Raw genomic sequence first — 21,605 nt, forward strand, 5'->3', positions numbered from 1 at the left:
GTCATTATAACAGGTAGACGCTGTCCACCTCTACAGTCATTATAACAGGTAGACGCTGTCCCCCTCTACAGTCATTATAACAGGTAGACGCTGTCCCCCTCTACAGTCATTATAACAGGTAGACGCTGTCCCCCTCTACAGTCATTATAACAGGTAGACGCTGTCCCCCTCTACAGTCATTGTAACAGGTAGACGCTGTCCCCCTCTACAGTCATTATAACAGGTAGACGCTGTCCCCCTCTACAGTCAAGGCAGTGGGGTGGTGGGGAGGGGTGGGGTCAGGCAGGGAGGTGGGGTGGTTGGGGAGGGGGGGAGTCAGGCAGGGAGGTGGGGTGGTGGGGGGGGGGAGTCAGGCAGGGAGGTGGGGTGGTGGGGGAGGGGGGGGAGTCAGGCAGGGTGGTGGGGGACTCAGTCAGGGAGGAGGGGTGGTGGGGGACTCAGTCAGGGAAGTGGGGTGGTGGGGACTCAGTCAGGGAGGTGGGGTGGTGGGGGAGTCAGTCAGGGAAGTGGGGTGGTGGGGGACTCAGTCAGGGAGGTAGGGTGGTGGGGGACTCAGTCAGGGAGGAGGGGTGGTGGGGGGACTCAGTCAGGGAGGTGGGGTGGTGAGGGAGTCAGTCAGGGAGGTGGGGTGGTGGGAGACTCAGTCAGGGAGGTGGGGTGGTTAGGGACTCAGTCAGGGAGGTGGGGTGGTGGGGGACTCAGTCAGGGAGGTGGGGTGGTGGGAGACTCAGTCAGGGAGGTGGGGTGGTGGGAGACTCAGTCAGGGAGGTGGGGTGGTGGGGGAGTCAGTCAGGGAGGTGGGGTGGTGAGGGACTCAGTCAGGGAGGTGGGGTGGTGGGGGAGTCAGTCAGGGAGGTGGGGTGGTGGGGGACTCAGTCAGGGAGGTGGGGTGGTGGGGGAGTCAGTCAGGGAGGTGGGGTGGTGGGGAACTCAGTCAGGGAGGTGGGGTGGTGGGGGACTCAGTCAGGGAGGTGGGGTGGTGGGGGACTCAGTCAGGGAGGTGGGGTGGTGGGGGACTCAGTCAGGGAGGTGGGGTGGTGAGGGAGTCAGTCAGGGAGGTGGGGTGGTGGGGGACCCAGTCAGGGAAGTGGGGTGGTGAGGGAGTCAGTCAGGGAGGTGGGGTGGTGGGAGACCCAGTCAGGGAGGTGGGGTGGTGAGGGACCCAGTCAGGGAGGTGGGGTGGTGAGGGAGTCAGTCAGGGAGGTGGGGTGGTGGGAGACCCAGTCAGGGAGGTGGGGTGGTGAGGGACCCAGTCAGGGAGGTGGGGTGGTGAGGGAGTCAGTCAGGGAGGTGGGGTGGTGAGGGACCCAGTCAGGGAAGTGGGGTGGTGAGGGAGTCAGTCAGGGAGGTGGGGTGGTGGGAGACCCAGTCAGGGAGGTGGGGTGGTGAGGGACCCAGTCAGGGAGGTGGGGTGGTGAGGGACCCAGTCAGGGAGGTGGGGTGGTGAGGGAGTCAGTCAGGGCAGAAAGAGACAGAGGAAGTTGCTTGTGTGACTCATCAGAGCAGGTTTGCTGGTGATGCTCATCACTTCATGTTAATGTTGTTAGTTGGTTGACAGGACACTCACAGCTAGGGAATGGGCTGACACAAACACAACTATTCAGTCAGTCAGTCACCCAGCCACATCACACAGTCAGTCAGTCACCCAGCCACATCACACAGTCAGTCAGTCACCCAGCCACAACACACAGTCAGTCAGTCACCCAGCCACATCACACAGTCAGTCAGTCACCCAGCCACATCACACAGTCAGTCAGTCACCCAGCCACATCACACAGTCAGTCAGTCACCCAGCCACATCACACAGTCAGTCAGTCACCCAGCCACATCACACAGTCAGTCAGTCACCCAGCCACATCACACAGTCAGTCAGTCACCCAGCCACATCACACAGTCAGTCAGCCAGCCACATCACACAGTCAGTCAGTCACCCAGCCACATCACACAGTCAGTCACCCAGCCACATCACACAGTCAGTCACCCAGCCACATCACACAGTCAGTCAGTCACCCAGCCACATCACACAGTCAGTCAGTCACCCAGCCACATCACACAGTCAGTCACCCAGCCACATCACACAGTCAGTCAGCCAGCCACATCACACAGTCAGTCAGTCACCCAGCCACATCACACAGTCAGTCAGTCACCCAGCCACATCACACAGTCAGTCAGTCACCCAGCCACAACACACAGTCAGTCAGTCACCCAGCCACATCACACAGTCAGTCAGTCACCCAGCCACATCACACAGTCAGTCAGTCACCCAGCCACATCACACAGTCAGTCAGTCACCCAGCCACAACACACAGTCAGTCAGTCACCCAGCCACATCACACAGTCAGTCAGTCAGCCACAACACACAGTCAGTCAGCCAGCCACATCATAGTCAGTCAGTCAGCCAGCCACAACACACAGTCAGTCAGTCACCCAGCCACATCACACAGTCAGTCAGTCACCCAGCCACATCACACAGTCAGTCAGTCACCCAGCCACATCACACAGTCAGTCAGTCACCCAGCCACATCACACAATCAGTCAGTCAATAGGGCCGTATAGAGATATGGCTTTGAGTCTGTATCCAACCGACACGGCCATTTGCAGTCAGTCAGTCAGCCCTCACCCTCCAGCACCAAGGTTGCTCAAACATCGAAATAATCAAAATGTTGTGATATAACATTTTTTTTATTTTTAAGTTGCATGTATTTGAAAATATCTACTTTGGTCAATCTAAAATAGCTTGTTTAAAGTTGTCATGGAAAAAAAAACATGTATTTCCTATTCACAAATCATTTACGGTTCTCAAGCTCACGTCGATGACATCAAATAGACTGTTGTAATAGCGGCGTGAGTCTAAAGTCGATGGGCCACTAATATACCTTGAACGTGACTCATATTGAACTTATGAGTCGGGTCTCCAGTCACGGATTCCCGGGCCTACGGATGAACAGCAGCTCTGAGAGGAAGAGAGAGAAGGCTGCTGTCAGGGGTTGAGATGTGCTGACCAAAGGGGATCGGAGATATTGGGGAAGGAAAGAGAGAAAGAGAAGGGGTTGGTGTGTTGCAACCTCGTGATGTTCTGTTCATTCACCCACACAGTCAGTGGTCAGCCCTCCATCCCTCCCTCCCTCCCTCCTCCTCCCTCCCTGCCTCCTCACGTTCCTTCACTCCCTCCCTCCCTCACTCCCTCCTCCCTCCCTCCCTCCCTCCTCCCTCCCTCCCTCCCTCCCTCCCTCCCTCCCCCTCCCTCCCTCCCTCCCTCCCTCCCTCCGCTCCCTCCCTCTCTCATAGCTCTCACCCCTGTCCTCTTTCTGGCGTTACACGGACCACAACAATGAAGGCATGGTCCTCTCCGGACAACACAACACACTGTGTGGCTTAGTTATCATAGGAACAACTTAGGAACATGGGAACAACTTAGGAACATTTTAACAACTTAGGAACAACTTAGGAACATGGGAACAACTTAGGAACAACTTAGGAACAACTTAGGAACATGGGAACAACTTAGGAACATGGGAACAACTTAGGAACATGGGAACAACTTAGGAACATGGGAACAACTTAGGAACAACTTAGGAACAACTTAGGAACAACTTAGGAACATGGGAACAACTTAGGAACAACTTAGGAACAACTTAGGAACAACTTAGGAACATGGGAACAACTTAGGAACATGGGAACAACTTAGGAACAACTTAGGAACATGGGAACAACTTAGGAACATAGGAACAACTTAGGAACAACTTAGGAACATTTGAACAACTTAGGAACAACTTAGGAACATGGGAACAACTTAGGAACAACTTAGGAACATTTGAACAACTTAGGAACATAGGAACAACTTAGGAACAACTTAGGAACATAGGAACAACTTAGGAACAACTTAGAAACATAGGAACAACTTAGGAACAACTTAGGAACAACTTAGGAACATAGGAACATAGGAACAACTTAGGAACAACTTAGAAACATAGGAACAACTTAGGAACAACTTAGGAACAACTTAGGAACATAGGAACATGGGAACAACTTAGGAACATGGGAACAACTTAGGAACAACTTAGGAAATTAGGAACATGGGAACAACTTAGGAACTACATAACAAATAGGCCTTGTGTCCCTGTGTTCGATCACATTGAAGGAAAGTGTTTTAGTTGTGGTAGTGTGTTTTAGTTGTTTTAGTTGTGGTAGTGTGTTGTAGTTGTGGTAGTGTGTTGTAGTTGTGGTAGTGTGTTTTAGTTGTTTTAGTTGTTTTAGTTGTGGTAGTGTGTTTTAGTGGTTTTAGTTGTGGTAGTGTGTTTTAGTTGTGGTAGTGTGTTTTAGTTGTGGTAGTGTGTTTTAGTGTTTTAGTTGTGGTAGTGTGTTGTAGTTGTGGTAGTGTGTTTTAGTTGTGGTAGTGTGTTGTAGTTGTGGTAGTGTGTTTTAGTTGTGGTAGTGTGTTTTAGTTGTGGTAGTGTGTTTTAGTTGTGGTAGTGTGTTGTAGTTGTGGTAGTGTGTTTTAGTTGTTTTAGTTGTTTTAGTTGTGGTAGTGTGTTTTTAGTGGTTAGTGTGTTTTAGTTGTGGTAGTGTGTTGTGGTAGTGTGTTTTAGTTGTGGTAGTGTGTAGAGTGTGTAGTTGTAGTTGTGTTGTAGTTGTGGTAGTGTGTTTTCATTGTGGAAGTGTGTTTTAGTTGTTTTTGTTGTGGTAGTGTGTTTTAGTTGTTTTAGTTGTGGTAGTGTGTTTTAGTGGTTTTAGTTGTGGTAGTGTGTTGTAGTTGTGGTAGTGTGTTGTAGTTGTGGTAGTGTGTTTTAGTTGTGGTAGTGTGTTGTAGTTGTGGTAGTGTGTTTTAGTTGTGGTAGTGTGTTTTCGTTGTTTTAGTTGTGGTAGTGTGTTGTAGTGGTTTTAGTTGTGGTAGTGTGTTGTAGTTGTGGTAGTGTGTTTTAGTGGTTTTAGTTGTGGTAGTGTGTTTTAGTTGTTTTAGTTGTGGTAGTGTGTTTTGATGTTTTAGTTGTGGTAGTGTGTTTTAGTTGTTTTAGTTGTGGTAGTGTGTTGTAGTTGTGGTAGTGTGTTGTAGTTGTGGTAGTGTGTTGTAGTTGTGGTAGTGTGTTGTAGTTGTGGTAGTGTGTTGTAGTTGTGGTAGTGTGTGTAGTTGTGGTAGTGTGTTTAGTGGTTTTAGTTGTGGTAGTGTGTTTTAGTTGTTTTAGTTGTGGTAGTGTGTTTTAGTGGTTTTAGTTGTGGTAGTGTGTTTTAGTTGTGGTAGTGTGTTTTAGTTGTGGTAGTGTGTTTAGTTGTTTTAGTTGTGGTAGTGTGTTTTAGTTGTTTTAGTTGTGGTAGTGTCTTTAGTTGTGGTAGTGTGTTTTAGTGGTTTTAGTTGTGGTAGTGTGTTTTAGTTGTGGTAGTGTGTTGTAGTTGTGGTAGTGTGTTTTCATTGTGGTAGTGTGTTTTAGTTGTTTTAGTTGTGGTAGTGTGTTTTAGTTGTTTTAGTGTGTTTTAGTTGTGGTAGTGTGTTGTAGTTGTGGTAGTGTGTTTTAGTTGTGGTAGTGTGTTGTAGTTGTGGTAGTGTGTTGTAGTTGTGGTAGTGTGTTGTAGTTGTTGTAGTGTGTTGTAGTTGTGGTAGTGTGTTTTAGTTGTGGTAGTGTGTTTTAGTGGTTTTAGTTGTGGTAGTGTGTTTTAGTTGTGGTAGTGTGTTGTAGTTGTGGTAGTGTGTTTTCGTGGTAGTGTGTTGTAGTTGTGGTAGTGTGTTGTAGTTGTGGTAGTGTGTTGTAGTTGTGGTAGTGTGTTTTAGTGGTTTTAGTTGTGGTAGTGTGTTTTAGTGGTTTTAGTTGTGGTAGTGTGTTTTAGTGGTTTTAGTTGTGGTAGTGTGTTTTAGTTGTGGTAGTGTGTTGTAGTTGTGGTAGTGTGTTTTAGTTGTGGTAGTGTGTTTTAGTTGTTTTAGTTGTGGTAGTGTGTTTTAGTTGTGGTAGTGTGTTGTAGTTGTGGTAGTGTGTTTTAGTTGTGGTAGTGTGTTTTAGTGGTTTTAGTTGTGGTAGTGTGTTTTAGTGGTTTTAGTTGTGGTAGTGTGTTTTAGTTGTGGTAGTGTGTTGTAGTTGTGGTAGTGTGTTGTAGTTGTGGTAGTGTGTTGTAGTTGTGGTAGTGTGTTTTAGTTGTGGTAGTGTGTTTAGTGGTTTTAGTTGTGGTAGTGTGTTTAGTGGTTTTAGTTGTGGTAGTGTGTTTAGTTGTTTTAGTTGTGGTAGTGTGTTGTAGTTGTGGTAGTGTGTTGTAGTTGTGGTAGTGTGTTTAGTGGCTTTAGTTGTGGTAGTGTGTTTTAGTTGTTTTAGTTGTGGTAGTGTGTTGTAGTTGTGGTAGTGTGTTGTAGTTGTGGTAGTGTGTTTTAGTGGTTTTAGTTGTGGTAGTGTGTTTTAGTTGTTTTAGTTGTGGTAGTGTGTTTTAGTGGTTTTAGTTGTGGTAGTGTGTTGTAGTTGTGGTAGTGTGTTGTAGTTGTGGTAGTGTGTTGTAGTTGTGGTAGTGTGTTGTAGTTGTGGTAGTGTGTTGTAGTTGTGGTAGTGTGTTTTAGTTGTGGTAGTGTGTTGTAGTTGTGGTAGTGTGTTTTAGTTGTGGTAGTGTGTTTTAGTTGTTTTAGTTGTGGTAGTGTGTTTTCCATTGTGGTAGTGTTTTTAGTTGTGGTAGTGTTTTAGTTGTGGTAGTGTGTTTTAGTTGTTTTAGTTGTGGTAGTGTGTTTTAGTTGTGGTAGTGTGTTTTAGTTGTGGTAGTGTGTTTTAGTGGTTTTAGTTGTGGTAGTGTGTTTTAGTTGTTTTAGTTGTGGTAGTGTGTTTTAGTGGTTTTAGTTGTGGTAGTGTGTTGTAGTTGTGGTAGTGTGTTGTAGTTGTGGTAGTGTGTTTTAGTTGTGGTAGTGTGTTTTAGTTGTGGTAGTGTGTTTTAGTTGTGGTAGTGTGTTTTAGTTGTTTTAGTTGTGGTAGTGTGTTTTAGTTGTTTTAGTTGTGGTAGTGTGTTGTAGTTGTGGTAGTGTGTTTTAGTTGTGGTAGTGTGTTTTAGTTGTGGTAGTGTGTTTTAGTGGTTTTAGTTGTGGTAGTGTGTTGTAGTTGTGGTAGTGTGTTTTAGTTGTGGTAGTGTGTTTTAGTTGTGGTAGTGTGTTTTCATTGTGGTAGTGTGTTGTAGTTGTGGTAGTGTGTTTTAGTTGTGGTAGTGTGTTTTAGTGGTTTTAGTTGTGGTAGTGTGTTTTAGTTGTGGTAGTGTGTTTTAGTTGTGGTAGTGTGTTTTAGTTGTGGTAGTGTGTTTTAGCTGTGGTAGTGTGTTTTAGTTGTGGTAGTGTCTTTCATTGTGGTAGTGTGTTGTAGTTGTGGTAGTGTGTTTTAGTTGTGGTAGTGTGTTTTAGTTGTGGTAGTGTGTTTTAGTTGTGGTAGTGTGTTTTAGTTGTGGTAGTGTGTTTAGTGGTTTTAGTTGTGGTAGTGTGTTTTAGTGGTTTTAGTTGTGGTAGTGTGTTGTAGTTGTGGTAGTGTGTTGTAGTTGTGGTAGTGTGTTTTAGTGGTTTTAGTTGTGGTAGTGTGTCTAGTTGTTTTAGTTGTGGTAGTGTGTTTAGTTGTTTAGTTGTGGTAGTGTGCTGTAGTTGTTTTAGTTGTGGTAGTGTGTGTGGTGGGTAGTGTGTTGTAGTTGTGGTAGTGTGTTTTAGTGGTTTTTGTTGTGGTAGTGTGTTTTAGTTGTTTTAGTTGTGGTAGTGTGTTTTAGTGGTTTTAGTTGTGGTAGTGTGTTTTAGTTGTTAGTTGTGGTAGTGTGTTGTAGTTGTGGTAGTGTGTTTTAGTTGTGGTAGTGTGTTGTCATTGTGGTAGTGTGTTTTAGTTCTTGTAGTTGTGGTAGTGTGTTGTAGTTGTGGTAGTGTGTTTTAGTTGTGGAAGTGTGTTTTAGTTGTTTTTGTTGTGGTAGTGTGTTTTAGTTGTTTTAGTTGTGGTAGTGTGTTTTAGTGGTTTTAGTTGTGGTAGTGTGTTGTAGTTTGTGGTAGTGTGTTGTAGTGGTTTTAGTTGTGGTAGTGTGTTGTAGTTGTGGTAGTGTGTTTAGTGGTTTTAGTTGTGGTAGTGTGTTTTAGTTGTTTTAGTTGTGGTAGTGTGTTTTAGATGTTTTTAGTTGTGGTAGTGTGTTTTAGTTGTTTTAGTTGTGGTAGTGTGTTGTAGTTGTGTTAGTGTGTTGTAGTTGTGGTAGTGTGTTGTAGTTGTGGTAGTGTGTTTTAGTGGTTTTAGTTGTGGTAGTGTGTTTTAGTTGTGGTAGTGTGTTTTAGTTGTGGTAGTGTGTTTTAGTTGTTTTAGTTGTGGTAGTGTGTTTTAGTTGTTTTAGTTGTGGTAGTGTGTTTTAGTTGTGGTAGTGTGTTTTAGTTGTGGTAGTGTGTTGTAGTTGTGGTAGTGTGTTGTAGTTGTGGTAGTGTGTTGTAGTTGTGGTAGTGTGTTTTAGTTGTGGTAGTGTGTTTTAGTGGTTTTAGTTGTGGTAGTGTGTTTTAGTTGTTTTAGTTGTGGTAGTGTGTTTTAGTTGTTTTAGTGTGTTTTAGTTGTGGTAGTGTGTTGTAGTTGTGGTAGTGTGTTTTAGTTGTGGTAGTGTGTTGTAGTTGTGGTAGTGTGTTGTAGTTGTGGTAGTGTGTTGTAGTTGTGGTAGTGTGTTGTAGTTGTGGTAGTGTGTTTAGTTGTGGTAGTGTGTTTTAGTGGTTTTAGTTGTGGTAGTGTGTTTTAGTTGTGGTAGTGTGTTGTAGTTGTGGTAGTGTGTTTTAGTTGTGGTCATGTGCTTGTCATTGTGGTAGTGTGTTGTAGTTGTGGTAGTGTGTTGTAGTTGTGGTAGTGTGTTTAGTGGTTTTAGTTGTGGTAGTGTGTTTAGTGGTTTTAGTTGTGGTAGTGTGTTTTAGTGGTTTTAGTTGTGGTAGTGTGTTTAGTGGTTTTAGTTGTGGTAGTGTGTTTTAGTTGTGGTAGTGTGTTGTAGTTGTGGTAGTGTGTTTTAGTTGTGGTAGTGTATTAGTTGCTTTAGTTGTGGTAGTGTTTTAGTGGTTTTAGTTGTGGTAGTGTGTTTTAGTTGTGGTAGTGTGTTGTAGTTGTGGTAGTGTGTTGTAGTTCTGGTAGTGTGTTGTAGTTGTGGTAGTGTGTTTTAGTTGTGGTAGTGTGTTTAGTGGTTTTAGTTGTGGTAGTGTGTTTTAGTTGTTTTAGTTGTGGTAGTGTGTTTTAGTGGTTTTAGTTGTGGTAGTGTGTTTTAGTGGTTTTAGTTGTGGTAGTGTGTTTTAGTTGTTTTAGTTGTGGTAGTGTGTTTTAGTTGTTTTAGTTGTGGTAGTGTGTTTTAGTTGTTTTAGTTGTGGTAGTGTGTTTTAGTTGTTTTAGTTGTGGTAGTGTGTTGTGTAGTTGTGGTAGTGTGTGTAGTTGTGGTAGTGTGTTTAGTGGTTTTAGTTGTGGTAGTGTGTTTTAGTTGTTTTAGTTGTGGTAGTGTGTTGTAGTTGTGGTAGTGTGTTGTAGTTGTGGTAGTGTGTTTTAGTGGTTTTAGTTGTGGTAGTGTGTTTTAGTTGTTTTAGTTGTGGTAGTGTGTTTTAGTGGTTTTAGTTGTGGTAGTGTGTTGTAGTTGTGGTAGTGTGTTGTCATTGTGGTAGTGTGTTGTAGTTGTGGTAGTGTGTTGTAGTTGTGGTAGTGTGTTGTAGTTGTGGTAGTGTGTTTTAGTTGTGGTAGTGTGTTGTAGTTGTGGTAGTGTGTTTTAGTTGTGGTAGTGTGTTTGGTTGCGTGGTAGTGTGTTTTACGTTGTGGTAGTGTGTTTTAGTTGTGGTAGTGTGTTTTAGTTGTGGTAGTGTGTTTTAGTTGTTTTAGTTGTGGTAGTGTGTTTTAGTTGTGGTAGTGTGTTTTAGTTGTGGTAGTGTGTTTTAGTGGTTTTAGTTGCTGGTGGTGTCTTAGTTGTTTTAGTTGTGGTAGTGTGTTTTAGTGGTTTTAGTTGTGGTAGTGTGTTGTAGTTGTGGTAGTGTGTTGTAGTTGTGGTAGTGTGTTTACATTGTGGTAGTGTGTTTTAGTTGTGGTAGTGTGTTTAGTTGTTTTAGTTGTGGTAGTGTGTTTAGTTGTTTTAGTTGTAGTGTGTTGTAGTTGTGGTAGTGTGTTTTAGTTGTGGTAGTGTGTTTTAGTTGTGGTAGTGTGTTTAGTGGTTTTAGTTGTGGTAGTGTGTTGTAGTTGTGGTAGTGTGTTTTAGTTGTGGTAGTGTGTTTTAGTTGTGGTAGTGTGTTTTAGTTGTGGTAGTGTGTTGTAGTTGTGGTAGTGTGTTTTAGTTGTGGTAGTGTGTTTAGTGGTTTTAGTTGTGGTAGTGTGTTTTAGTTGTGGTAGTGTGTTGTAGTTGTGGTAGTGTGTTGTAGTTGTGGTAGTGTGTTTCTAGTTGTGGTAGTGTGTTTTAGTTGTGGTAGTGTGTTTTAGTTGTGGTAGTGTGTTTTAGTGGTTTTAGTTGTGGTAGTGTGTTTTAGTTGTTTTAGTTGTGGTAGTGTGTTTTAGTGGTTTTAGTTGTGGTAGTGTGTTTTAGTTGTTTTAGTTGTGGTAGTGTGTTGTAGTTGTGGTAGTGTGTTGTAGTTGTGGTAGTGTGTTGTAGTTGTGGTAGTGTGTTTTAGTTGTGGTAGTGTGTTGTAGTTGTGGTAGTGTGTTGTAGTTGTGGTAGTGTGTTTTAGTTGTGGTAGTGTGTTTTAGTGGTTTTAGTTGTGGTAGTGTGTTTTAGTTGTGGTAGTGTGTTTTAGTTGTGGTAGTGTGTTTTAGTTGTGGTAGTGTGTTTAGTGGTTTTAGTTGTGGTAGTGTGTTTTAGTGGTTTTAGTTGTGGTAGTGTGTTTAGTGGTTTTAGTTGTGGTAGTGTGTTGTAGTTGTGGTAGTGTGTTTTAGTTGTTTTAGTTGTGGTAGTGTGTTTTAGTGGTTTTAGTTGTGGTAGTGTGTTTTAGTGGTTTTAGTTGTGGTAGTGTGTTGTAGTTGTGGTAGTGTGTTTTAGTTGTGGTAGTGTGTTGTAGTTGTGGTAGTGTGTTTTAGTTGTGGTAGTGTGTTGTAGTTGTGGTAGTGTGTTTTAGTTGTGGTAGTGTGTTGTAGTTGTGGTAGTGTGTTTTAGTGGTTTTAGTTGTGGTAGTGTGTTTTAGTTGTGGTAGTGTGTTTTAGTTGTGGTAGTGTGTTTTAGTTGTGGTAGTGTGTTTTCGTTGTGGTAGTGTGTTTTAGTGGTTTTAGTTGTGGTAGTGTGTTTTAGTTGTTTTAGTTGTGGTAGTGTGTTTTAGTTGTTTTAGTTGTGGTAGTGTGTTTTAGTGGTTTTAGTTGTGGTAGTGTGTTTTAGTTGTGGTAGTGTGTTTTCATTGTGGTGGTGTGTGGTATGGTGGTGTATTAGTTGTGGTAGTGTGTTGTAGTTGTGGTAGTGTGCTTGTCATTGTGGTAGTGTGTTGTAGTTGTGGTAGTGTGTTTTAGTGGTTTAGTTGTTGTAGTGTGTGTAGTTGTGGTAGTGTGTTGTAGTTGTGGTAGTGTGTTGTAGTTGTGGTAGTGTGTTGTAGTTGTGGTAGTGTGTTTTAGTTGTGGTAGTGTGTTTTAGTGGTTTTAGTTGTTGTAGTGTGTTGTAGTTGTGGTAGTGTGTTGTAGTTGTGGTAGTGTGTTGTAGTTGTGGTAGTGTGTTGTAGTTGTGGTAGTGTGTGTAGTTGGGGTGGTGTATTAGTTGTGGTAGTGTGTTGTAGTTGTGGTAGTGTGTTGTAGTTGTGGTAGTGTGTTTAGTTGTGGTAGTGTGTTGTAGTTGTGGTAGTGTGTGTTGTAGTTGTGGTAGTGTGCTGTAGTTGTGGTAGTGTGTTGTAGTTGTTGTAGTTGTGGTAGTGTGTTTTAGTTGTTTTAGTTGTGGTAGTGTGTTTTAGTGGTTTTAGTTGTGGTAGTGTGTTTTAGTTGTTTTAGTTGTGGTAGTGTGTTGTAGTTGTGGTAGTGTGTTTTCATTGTGGTAGTGTGTTTAGTTGTTGTAGTTGTGGTAGTGTGTTTTCATTGTCTTAGTTGTGGTAGTGTGTTTTAGTGGTTTTAGTTGTGGTAGTGTGTTTAGTTGTTTTAGTTGTGGTAGTGTGTTTTAGTTGTGGTAGTGTGTTTTAGTTGTTGTAGTGTGTTGTAGTTGTGGTAGTGTGTGTGTGTTGTAGTTGTGGTAGTGTGTTTTAGTGGTGTGTGTGGTAGTGTGTTTTAGTTGTTTTAGTTGTGGTAGTGTGTTGTATAGTGGTAGTGTGTGTAGTTGTGGTAGTGTGTTGTAGTTGTGGTAGTGTGTTTTAGTGGTTTTAGTTGTGGTAGTGTGTTTTAGTGGTTTTAGTTGTGGTAGTGTGTTGTAGTTGTGGTAGTGTGTTTTAGTTGTGGTAGTGTGTTTTAGTGGTTTTAGTTGTGGTAGTGTGTTTTAGTGGTTTTAGTTGTGGTAGTGTGTTTTCGTTGTGGTAGTGTGTGCTGGTGGTCATGTGTTTTTAGTTGTGGTAGTGTGTTTAGTGGTTTTAGTTGTGGTAGTGTGTTTTAGTGGTTTTAGTTGTGGTAGTGTGTTTTAGTTGTGGTAGTGTGTTGTAGTTGTGGTAGTGTGTTTAGTTGTGGTAGTGTGTTTTAGTTGTGGTAGTGTTCTTTAGTGGTTTTAGTTCTGGTAGTGTGTTTTTAGTTGTGGTAGTGTGTTTTAGTGGTTTTAGTTTTGTGGTAGTGTGTTTTAGTGGTTTTAGTTGTGGTAGTGTGTTTTAGTGGTTTTAGTTGTGGTAGTGTGTTTAGTTGTGGTAGTGTGTTGTAGTTGTGGTAGTGTGTTTTAGTTGTGGTAGTGTGTTTTAGTGGTTTTAGTTGTGGTAGTGTGTTTTAGTGGTTTTAGTTGTGGTAGTGTGTTTTAGTTGTGGTAGTGTGTTGTAGTTGTGGTAGTGTGTTTTAGTTGTGGTAGTGTGTTTTAGTTGTGGTAGTGTGTTTTAGTGGTTTTAGTTGTGGTAGTGTGTTTTAGTTGTGGTAGTGTGTTTTAGTGGTTTTAGTTGTGGTAGTGTGTTGTAGTTGTGGTAGTGTGTTTTAGTTGTTTTAGTTGTTGTAGTGTGTTTTAGTGGTTTTAGTTGTGGTAGTGTGTTGTAGTTGTGGTAGTGTGTTTTAGTTGTGGTAGTGTGTTGTAGTTGTGGTAGTGTGTTTTAGTGGTTTTAGTTGTGGTAGTGTGGTAGTTGTGGTAGTGTGTTGTAGTTGTGGTAGTGTGTTGTAGTTGTGGTAGTGTGTTGTAGTTGTGGTAGTGTGTTGTGTTGTGGTAGTGTGTTAGTTGTGGTAGTGTGTTTTAGTTGTTTAGTTGTGGTAGTGTGTTTTAGTGGTTTTAGTTGTGGTAGTGTGTTGTAGTTGTGGTAGTGTGTTTAGTTGTGGTAGTGTGTGTTGTTTAGTTGTGGTAGTGTGTTTTAGTGGTTTTAGGTGTGTGTTTTTAGTTGTGGTAGTGTGTTGTAGTGTTTTATAGTTGTGGTAGTGTGTTTTAGTGGTTTTAGTTGTGGTAGTGTGTTTTAGTTGTGGTAGTGAGTTTTAGATGTGGTAGTGTGTTGAGTTGTGGTAGTGTGTTTGTAGTTGTGGTAGTGTGTTGTAGTTGTGGTAGTGTGTTTTAGTTGTGGTAGTGTGTTTTAGTGGTTTTAGTTGTGGTAGTGTGTTGTAGTTGTGGTAGTGTGTAGTTGTGGTAGTGTGTTTTAGTTGTGGTAGTGTGTTTTAGTGGTTTAGTTGTGGTAGTGTGTTTTAGTGGTTTTAGTTGTGGTAGTGTGTTTTAGTTTAGTTGTGGTAGTGTGTTGTAGTTGTGGTAGTGTGTTGTAGTTGTGGTAGTGTGTTTTAGTGGTTTTAGTTGTGGTAGTGTTTAGTGGTTTTAGTTGTGGTAGTGTGTTTTAGTTGTGAGGTTGTAGTTGTGGTAGTGTGTTTTAGTTGTGGTAGTGTGTTGTTAGTTGTGGTAGTGTGTTTTATTTGTTGTGGTAGTGTGTTTTAGTTGTTTTAGTTGTGGTAGTGTGTTTTAGTTGTGGTAGTGTGTTGTAGTTGTGGTAGTGTGTTGTAGTTGTGGTAGTGTGTTGTTTAGTTGTGGTAGTGTGTTTTATGTGTGTGTTTTAGTTGTGGTAGTGTTTGTGTAGTTGTGGTAGTGTGTTGTAGTTGTGGTAGTGTGTTGTAGTTGTGGTAGTGTGTTTTAGTTGTGGTAGTGTGTTGTAGTTGTGGTAGTGTGGTTTTAGTTGTGGTAGTGTGTTTTAGTGGTTGTAGTTGTGGTAGTGTGTTTTAGTTGTGGTAGTGTGTTTTAGTGCACCATTAATGAAATGACTGGCACATGTTTTCAGTCTGTGTGTGTCTGTGTGTGTCTGTGTGTGTCTGTGTGTGTCAGCATGTTTTGCCCCTTCAGTTGCCCCCCCCCCCCCCCCCCCCCAGTGTGTGTGTGTGTTCGCTTTTGAGTACCCCAATGAGTCACTATCTGAGAGGACTCATTCACTACTGAATGTCAGCATGTGTCAGCGTGTCGTGTGTGTGTGTCAACGTGTGTGTGTGTGAGTATGAGAGTGTGTCAACATGCATGTGTGAGTGTGAGAGAGAGTGTGTGTGTGTGTGTGTGTCAGCGCTCAGCATGTTTGCCCCTCTAGAGGGGCCCCTTCAATGAGAACCAGGCGTGGTTCTACGCTGAGCTCTCTCTATTCCTGATTTACACTCCTCAGCATGCTTCCTCCCCCAAAACCTCCAGCCTGCTGGTCCCATCTGATCTCACCCAGATCCCTAAACCTCCAGCCTGCTGGTCCCATCTGATCTCACCCAGATCCCTAACCCCCAGCCTGTGGGTCCCATCTGATCTCACCCAGATCCCTAACCCCCCAGCCTGCTGGTCCCATCTGATCTCACCCAGATCCCTAACCCCCAGCCTGTGGGTCCCATCTGATCTCACCCAGATCCCTAACCCCCAGCCTGTGGGTCCCATCTGATCTCACCCAGATCCCTAACCCCCAGCCTGTGGGTCCCATCTGATCTCACCCAGATCCCTAACCCCCAGCCTGTGGGTCCCATCTGATCTCACCCAGATCCCTAACCCCCAGCCTGTGGGTCCCATCTGATCTCACCCAGATCCCTAACCTCCAGCCTGTGGGTCCCATCTGATCTCACCCAGATCCCTAACCCCCAGCCTGTGGGTCCCATCTGATCTCACCCAGATCCCTAACCCCCAGCCTGTGGGTCCCATCTGATCTCACCCAGATCCCTAACCCCCCAGCCTGCTGGTCCCATCTGATCTCACCCAGATCCCTAACCCCCAGCCTGTGGGTCCCATCTGATCTCACCCAGATCCCTAACCCCCAGCCTGTGGGTCCCATCTGATCTCACCCAGATCCCAACCCCCAGCTTGTGGGTCCCATCTGATCTCACCCAGATCCCTAACCCCCCAGCCTGTGGGTCCCATCTGATCTCACCCAGATCCCTAACCCCCAGCCTGTGGGTCCCATCTGATCTCACCCAGATCCCTAACCCCCAGCCTGTGGGTCCCATCTGATCTCACCAGATCCCTAACCCCCAGCTTGTGGGTCCCATCTGATCTCACCCAGATCCCTAACCCCCAGCCTGTGCGTCCCATCTGATCTCAGCCAGATCCCTAACCCCCAGCCTGTGGGTCCCATCTGATCTCACCCAGATCCTTAACCCCGAGCCTGCTGGTCCCATCTGATCTCACCCAGATACACTGGCTCTCAGATCAACAAAACACGCCATTAACACACCCACACACATCTACACACGCAGGTACACATCCACAAACACACACACACACACACGGGGGGGGGGGGGTCAATTGAAGGGGCAATAAATGCTGGCACACACACAGACAGAAAACATGTGCCAGTCATTTCATGTATTCAGCATCTACACCCATCTACCCTCCGTGTTCTCTATCAGCATCTACACCCATCTACCCTCCGTGTTCTCTATCAGCATCTACACCCATCTACCCTCCATGTTCTCTATCAGCATCTACACCCATCTACCCTCCGTGTTCTCTATCAGCATCTACACCCATCTACCCTCCGTGTTCTCTATCAGCATCTACACCCATCTACCCTCCGTGTTCTCTATCAGCATCTACACCCATCTACCCTCCGTGTTCTCTATCAGCATCTACACCCATCTACCCTCCGTGTTCTCTATCAGCATCTACACCCATCTACCCTCCGTGTTCTCTATCAGCATCTACACCCATCTACCCTCCGTGTTCTCTATCAGCATCTACACCCATCTACCCTCCGTGTTCTCTATCAGCATCTACACCCATCTACCCTCCGTGTTCTCTATCAGCATCTACACCCATCTACCCTCCGTGTTCTCTATCAGCATCTACACCCATCTACCCTCCGTGTTCTCTATCAGCATCTACACCCATCTACCCTCCGTGTTCTCTATCAGCATCTTCACCCATCTACCCTCCGTGTTCTCTATCAGCATCTACACCCATCTACCCTCCGTGTTCTCTATCAGCATCTACACCCATCTACCCTCCGTGTTCTCTATCAGCATCTACACCCATCTACCCTCCATGATCTCTGTCAGTATCTACACCCATCTACCCTCCATGTTCTCTATCAGCATCTACACCCATCTACCCTCCATGTTCTCTATCAGCATCTACACCCATCTACCCTCCGTGTTCTCTATCAGCATCTACACCCATCTACCCTCCGTGTTCTCTATCAGCATCTACACCCATCTACCCTCCATGATCTCTGTCAGTATCTACACCCATCTACCCTCCATGTTCTCTATCAGCATCTACACCCATCTACCCTCCGTGTTCTCTATCAGCATCTACACCCATCTACCCTCCGTGTTCTCTATCAGCATCTACACCCATCTACCCTCTGTGTTCTCTATCAGCATCTACCCTCCGTGTTCTCTATCAGCGTCTACACCCATCTACCCTCTGTGTTCTCTATCAGCGTCTACACCCAGATCACAAAGCTGTCTGTAATCTTGATGCCAAACTCTTAACTTAATCCTAACCTGAACTAAGCCTGACCTTCCCCTCATCCGACCACAGCTCAGACACTAGATTCTGTTGAGTCGGGGTTCTGGGTTTGAATGACGTCTGCAGTTCCCTTTTTACGCCTATGTGTTGCCTGGTTGGTTTCTCCCAAGCAAAGTACCTCATTCTGTCGCTCCGTTCTTCTGTAACCAAGCTGTCGAAGAGAGGAGCACTCATTCTGTCGCTCCGTTCTTCTGTAACCAAGCTGTTGAAGAGAGGAGCACTCATTCTGTCGCTCCCTTCTTCTGTAACCAAGCTGTTGAAGAGAGGAGCACTCATTCTGTCGCTCCCTTCTTCTGTAACCAAGCTGTTGAAGAGAGGAGCACTCATTCTGTCGCTCCCTTCTTCTGTAACCAAGCTGTTGAAGAGAGGAGCACTCATTCTGTCGCTCCCTTCTTCTGTAACCAAGCTGTTGAAGAGAGGAGCACTCATTCTGTCGCTCCCTTCTTCTGTAACCAAGCTGTTGAAGAGAGGAGCACTCATTCTGTCGCCCCCTTCTTCTGTAACTAAGCTGTTGAAGAGAGGAGCACTCATTCTGTCGCTCCCTTCTTCTGTAACCAAGCTGTTGAAGAGAGGAGCACTCATTCTGTCGCTCCCTTCTTCTGTAACCAAGCTGTTGAAGAGAGGAGCACCAGTCCCAACTCTCTGATCCCAGTTAAAGTACAATTAAACATTATGAAATGCACAACTGTGCTGCTTCTATCAACCCCCCCCCCCCCCTAGCCCCCCCGCCCCCTAATTTGAGGTGTGTTTTTCTGTTTTCTCCTCCAGGTCTGAACAGAACCAGTACTTTCTCCTGTGAGGCGCACAACCGTAAAGGAGTGGCGACATCAGGCTCTGGGACCATCACAGTCCTGCCATCCCAGCCCCAGAGAGTCAGGGCTGTTGACGTCACCAACTCTAGTCTGCTCCTCTCCTGGGAACCTGGCTTTGGAGGAGTCTATCCTATAACCCACTGCACCATACAGGTAATTACCCATAACCCACTGCACCATACAGGTAATTACCCATAACCCACTGCACCATACAGGTAATTACCCACACTCTTAGAAAGAAGGGTTCCAAAAGGGTACTTCGACTGTGCCCATGAGATAAACCCTTTTTGGGTCCAGGTTGAACCATTTTTGGTTGTAGTTAGAACTTTTGGGGTCCATGTAGAACCCAAAAATACATAACCCATTGCATCCATACAGGTTATTACCCATAACCCATTGCATCCATACAGGTTATTACCCATAACCCATTGCATCCATACAGGTTATTACCCATAACCCATTGCATCCATACAAGTTATTACCCATAACACATTGCGTCATACAGGTTATTGCCCATAACCCATTGCATCATACAGGTTATTACCCATAACCCATTGCATTATACAGGTTATTGCCCATAACCCATTGCATCATACAGGTTATTACCCATAACCCATTGCACCATACAGGTTATTGCCCATAACCCATTGCATCATACAGGTTATTACCCATAACCCATTGCATTATACAGGTTATTGCCCATAACCCATTGCATCATACAGGTTATTACCCATAACTCATTGCATCATACAGGTTATTACCCATAACCCATTGCATCATACAGGTTATTACCCATAACTCATTGCATCATACAGGTTATTACCCATAACCCATTGCATCATACAGGTAAGACGGGACAGGGAAATTCCATTCTGCAGAAATATGAAAAATGTAAAAGTAGAAAAAATCTGGTAACCTCTATAACTTTGACTTTTAAATTGGAACACTACACTTTGCAGTGCGGTTGACAAACCTGTGCGTAGTGCAGATTTCCCTTTAGTGTTTGAGCTCCCTGTCAATAAACACATCAATCTGCTAATCTGTCAGTAGCCTGTCAGTAGTCTGTCTGTAGCCTGTCAGTAGTCTGTCAGTAGCCTGTCAGTAGTCTGTCAGTAGCCTGTCAGTAGCCTGTCAGTAGTCTGTCTGTAGCCTGTCAGTAGTCTGTCAGTAGTCTGTCTGTGGAATGTCAGTAGTCTGTCTGTGGAATGTCAGTAGTCTGTCTGTGGAATGTCAGTAGTCTGTCTGTGGAATGTCAGTAGTCTGTCTGTGGAATGTCAGTAGTCTGTCTGTGGAATGTCAGTAGTCTGTCTGTGGAATGTCAGTAGTCTGTCTGTGGAATGTCAGTAGTCTGTCTGTGGAATGTCAGTAGTCTGTCAGTGGAATGTCAGTAGTCTGTCTGTGGAATGTCAGTAGTCTGTCTGTGGAATGTCAGTAGTCTGTCTGTGGAATGTCAGTAGTCTGTCTGTGGAATGTCAGTAGTCTGTCTGTGGAATGTCATTGATCTGTCAGTAATCTGTCTGTAGTTTGACAGTAGTCTGTTAGTCGTTTGTCTGTAGTTTGTCCGTAGTCTATTAGTCGCCTGTCTGTCAGTAGTCTGTAAGTACAGTGCCTTGCGAAAGTATTCGGCCCCCTTGAACTTTGCGACGTTTTGCCACATTTCAGGCTTCAAACATAAAGATATAAAACTGTATTTTTTTGTGAAGAATCAACAACAAGTGGGACACAATAATGAAGTGGAACGACATTTATTGGATATTTCAAACTTTTTTAACAAATCAAAAACTGAAAAATTGGGCGTGCAAAATGATTCAGCCCCTTTACTTTCAGTGCAGCAAACTCTCTCCAGAAGTTCAGTGAGGATCTCTGAATGATCCAATGTTGACCTAAATGACTAATGATGATAAATACAATCCACCTGTGTGTAATCAAGTCTCCGTATAAATGCACCTGCACTGTGATAGTCTCAGAGGTCCGTTAAAAGCGCAGAGAGCATCATGAAGAACAAGGAACACACCAGGCAGGTCCGAGATACTGTTGTGAAGAAGTGTAAAGCCGGATTTGGATACAAAAAGATTTCCCAAGCTTTAAACATCCCAAGGAGCACTGTGCAAGCGATAATATTGAAATGGAAGGAGTATCAGACCACTGCAAATCTACCAAGACCTGGCCGTCCCTCTAAACTTTCAGCTCATACAAGGAGAAGACTGATCAGAGATGCAGCCAAGAGGCCCATGATCACTCTGGATGAACTGCAGAGATCTACAGCTGAGGTGGGAGACTCTGTCCATAGGACAACAATCAGTCGTATATTGCACAAATCTGGCCTTTATGGAAGAGTGGCAAGAAGAAAGCCATTTCTTAAAGATATCCATAAAAAGTGTCGTTTAAAGTTTGCCACAAGCCACCTGGGAGACACACCAAACATGTGGAAGAAGGTGCTCTGGTCAGATGAAACCAAAATTGAACTTTTTGGCAACAATGCAAAACGTTATGTTTGGCGTAAAAGCAACACAGCTGAACACACCATCCCCACAGTCAAACATGGTGGTGGCAGCATCATGGTTTGGGCCTGCTTTTCTTCAGCAGGGACAGGGAAGATGGTTAAAATTGATGGGAAGATGGATGGAGCCAAATACAGGACCATTCTGGAAGAAAACCTGATGGAGTCTGCATGAGACTGGGACGGAGATTTGTCTTCCAACAAGACAATGATCCAAAACATAAAGCAAAATCTACAATGGAATGGTTCAAAAATAAACATATCCAGGTGTTAGAATGGCCAAGTCAAAGTCCAGACCTGAATCCAATCGAGAATCTGTTGAAAGAACTGAAAACTGCTGTTCACAAATGCTCTCCATCCAACCTCACTGAGCTCGAGCTGTTTTGCAAGGAGGAATGTGAAAAAATGTCATTCTCTCGATGTGCAAAACTGATAGAGACATACCCCAAGCGACTTACAGCTGTAATCGCAGCAAAAGGTGGCGCTACAAAGTATTAACTTAAGGGGGCTGAATAATTTTGCACGCCCAATTTTTCAGTTTTTGATTTGTTAAAAAAGTTTGAAATATCCAATAAATGTTGTTCCACTTCATGATTGTGTCCCACTTGTTGTTGATTCTTCACAAAAAAATACAGTTTTATATCTTTATGTTTGAAGCCTGAAATGTGGCAAAAGGTCGCAAAGTTCAAGGGGGCCGAATACTTTCGCAAGGCACTGTAGTGTGTCTGTAGACTGGCAGTAGTCTGTCCGTAGACCGTCCGTGATATTTCAGTAGGCTGTCTGTAGTCTATGTCAGTAGCCTGTCTGTGGTCTGTCTGTAGTTTGTCAGTGGTCTGTAGTGTGTCTGTTGACTGTCTGTAGACTGTCAGTGGTCTCTATGTAGTCTGTCTGTAGACTGTCAGTGGTCTGTCTGTAGACTGTCTGTCATCAGTCCGTCAGTCGTATTTCTGTAATATGTCTGTAGTCTGTCGGTAATCTGTCAGTGGTTTATCTGTAGTCTGTATGTAGACTGTAACTAGTCTGTCTGGAGTCTGTTTTTCAGTGGTCTGTCTGTAGTCTGTATGTCAGTAGTCTGTAAGTAGGCTGCCTGTAGACTGTCAGTGGTCTGTCTGCAGACTGTCTGTCATCAGTCCGTCAGTCGTATTTCTGTAATATGTCTGTATTCTGTCGATAATCTGTCAGTGGTTTATCTGTAGACTGTAACTAGTCTGTCTGGAGTCTGTTTTTCAGTGGTCAGTCTGTAGTCTGTATGTCAGTAGTCTGTAAGTAGGCTGCCTGTAGTCTGTCTGTAGTCTGTCTGTAGTCTGTCTGTAGTTTGTTATTAGTCTATCTGTACACTGTCAGTATTCTGT

General features: G+C 44.1%; 1 protein-coding gene across 1 annotated transcript in view; it reads left to right on the forward strand.

Annotated features, from left to right (window-relative positions):
- Positions 1-21,605, forward strand: part of axl (AXL receptor tyrosine kinase) — a 96,242-nt gene that overhangs the window by 11,508 nt on the left and 63,129 nt on the right. Inside the window, exon 5 of the mRNA XM_036962127.2 lies at positions 17,710-17,906. Within this exon, the coding sequence (XP_036818022.2) occupies positions 17,710-17,906 (197 nt within the window). The remainder of the gene's footprint in view (positions 1-17,709; positions 17,907-21,605) is intronic.

This window comes from Oncorhynchus mykiss, chromosome 24 (genome assembly GCF_057628025.1).
Source record: "Oncorhynchus mykiss isolate SJ-2025 chromosome 24, ASM5762802v1, whole genome shotgun sequence".
NCBI lineage: Eukaryota > Metazoa > Chordata > Actinopteri > Salmoniformes > Salmonidae > Oncorhynchus > Oncorhynchus mykiss.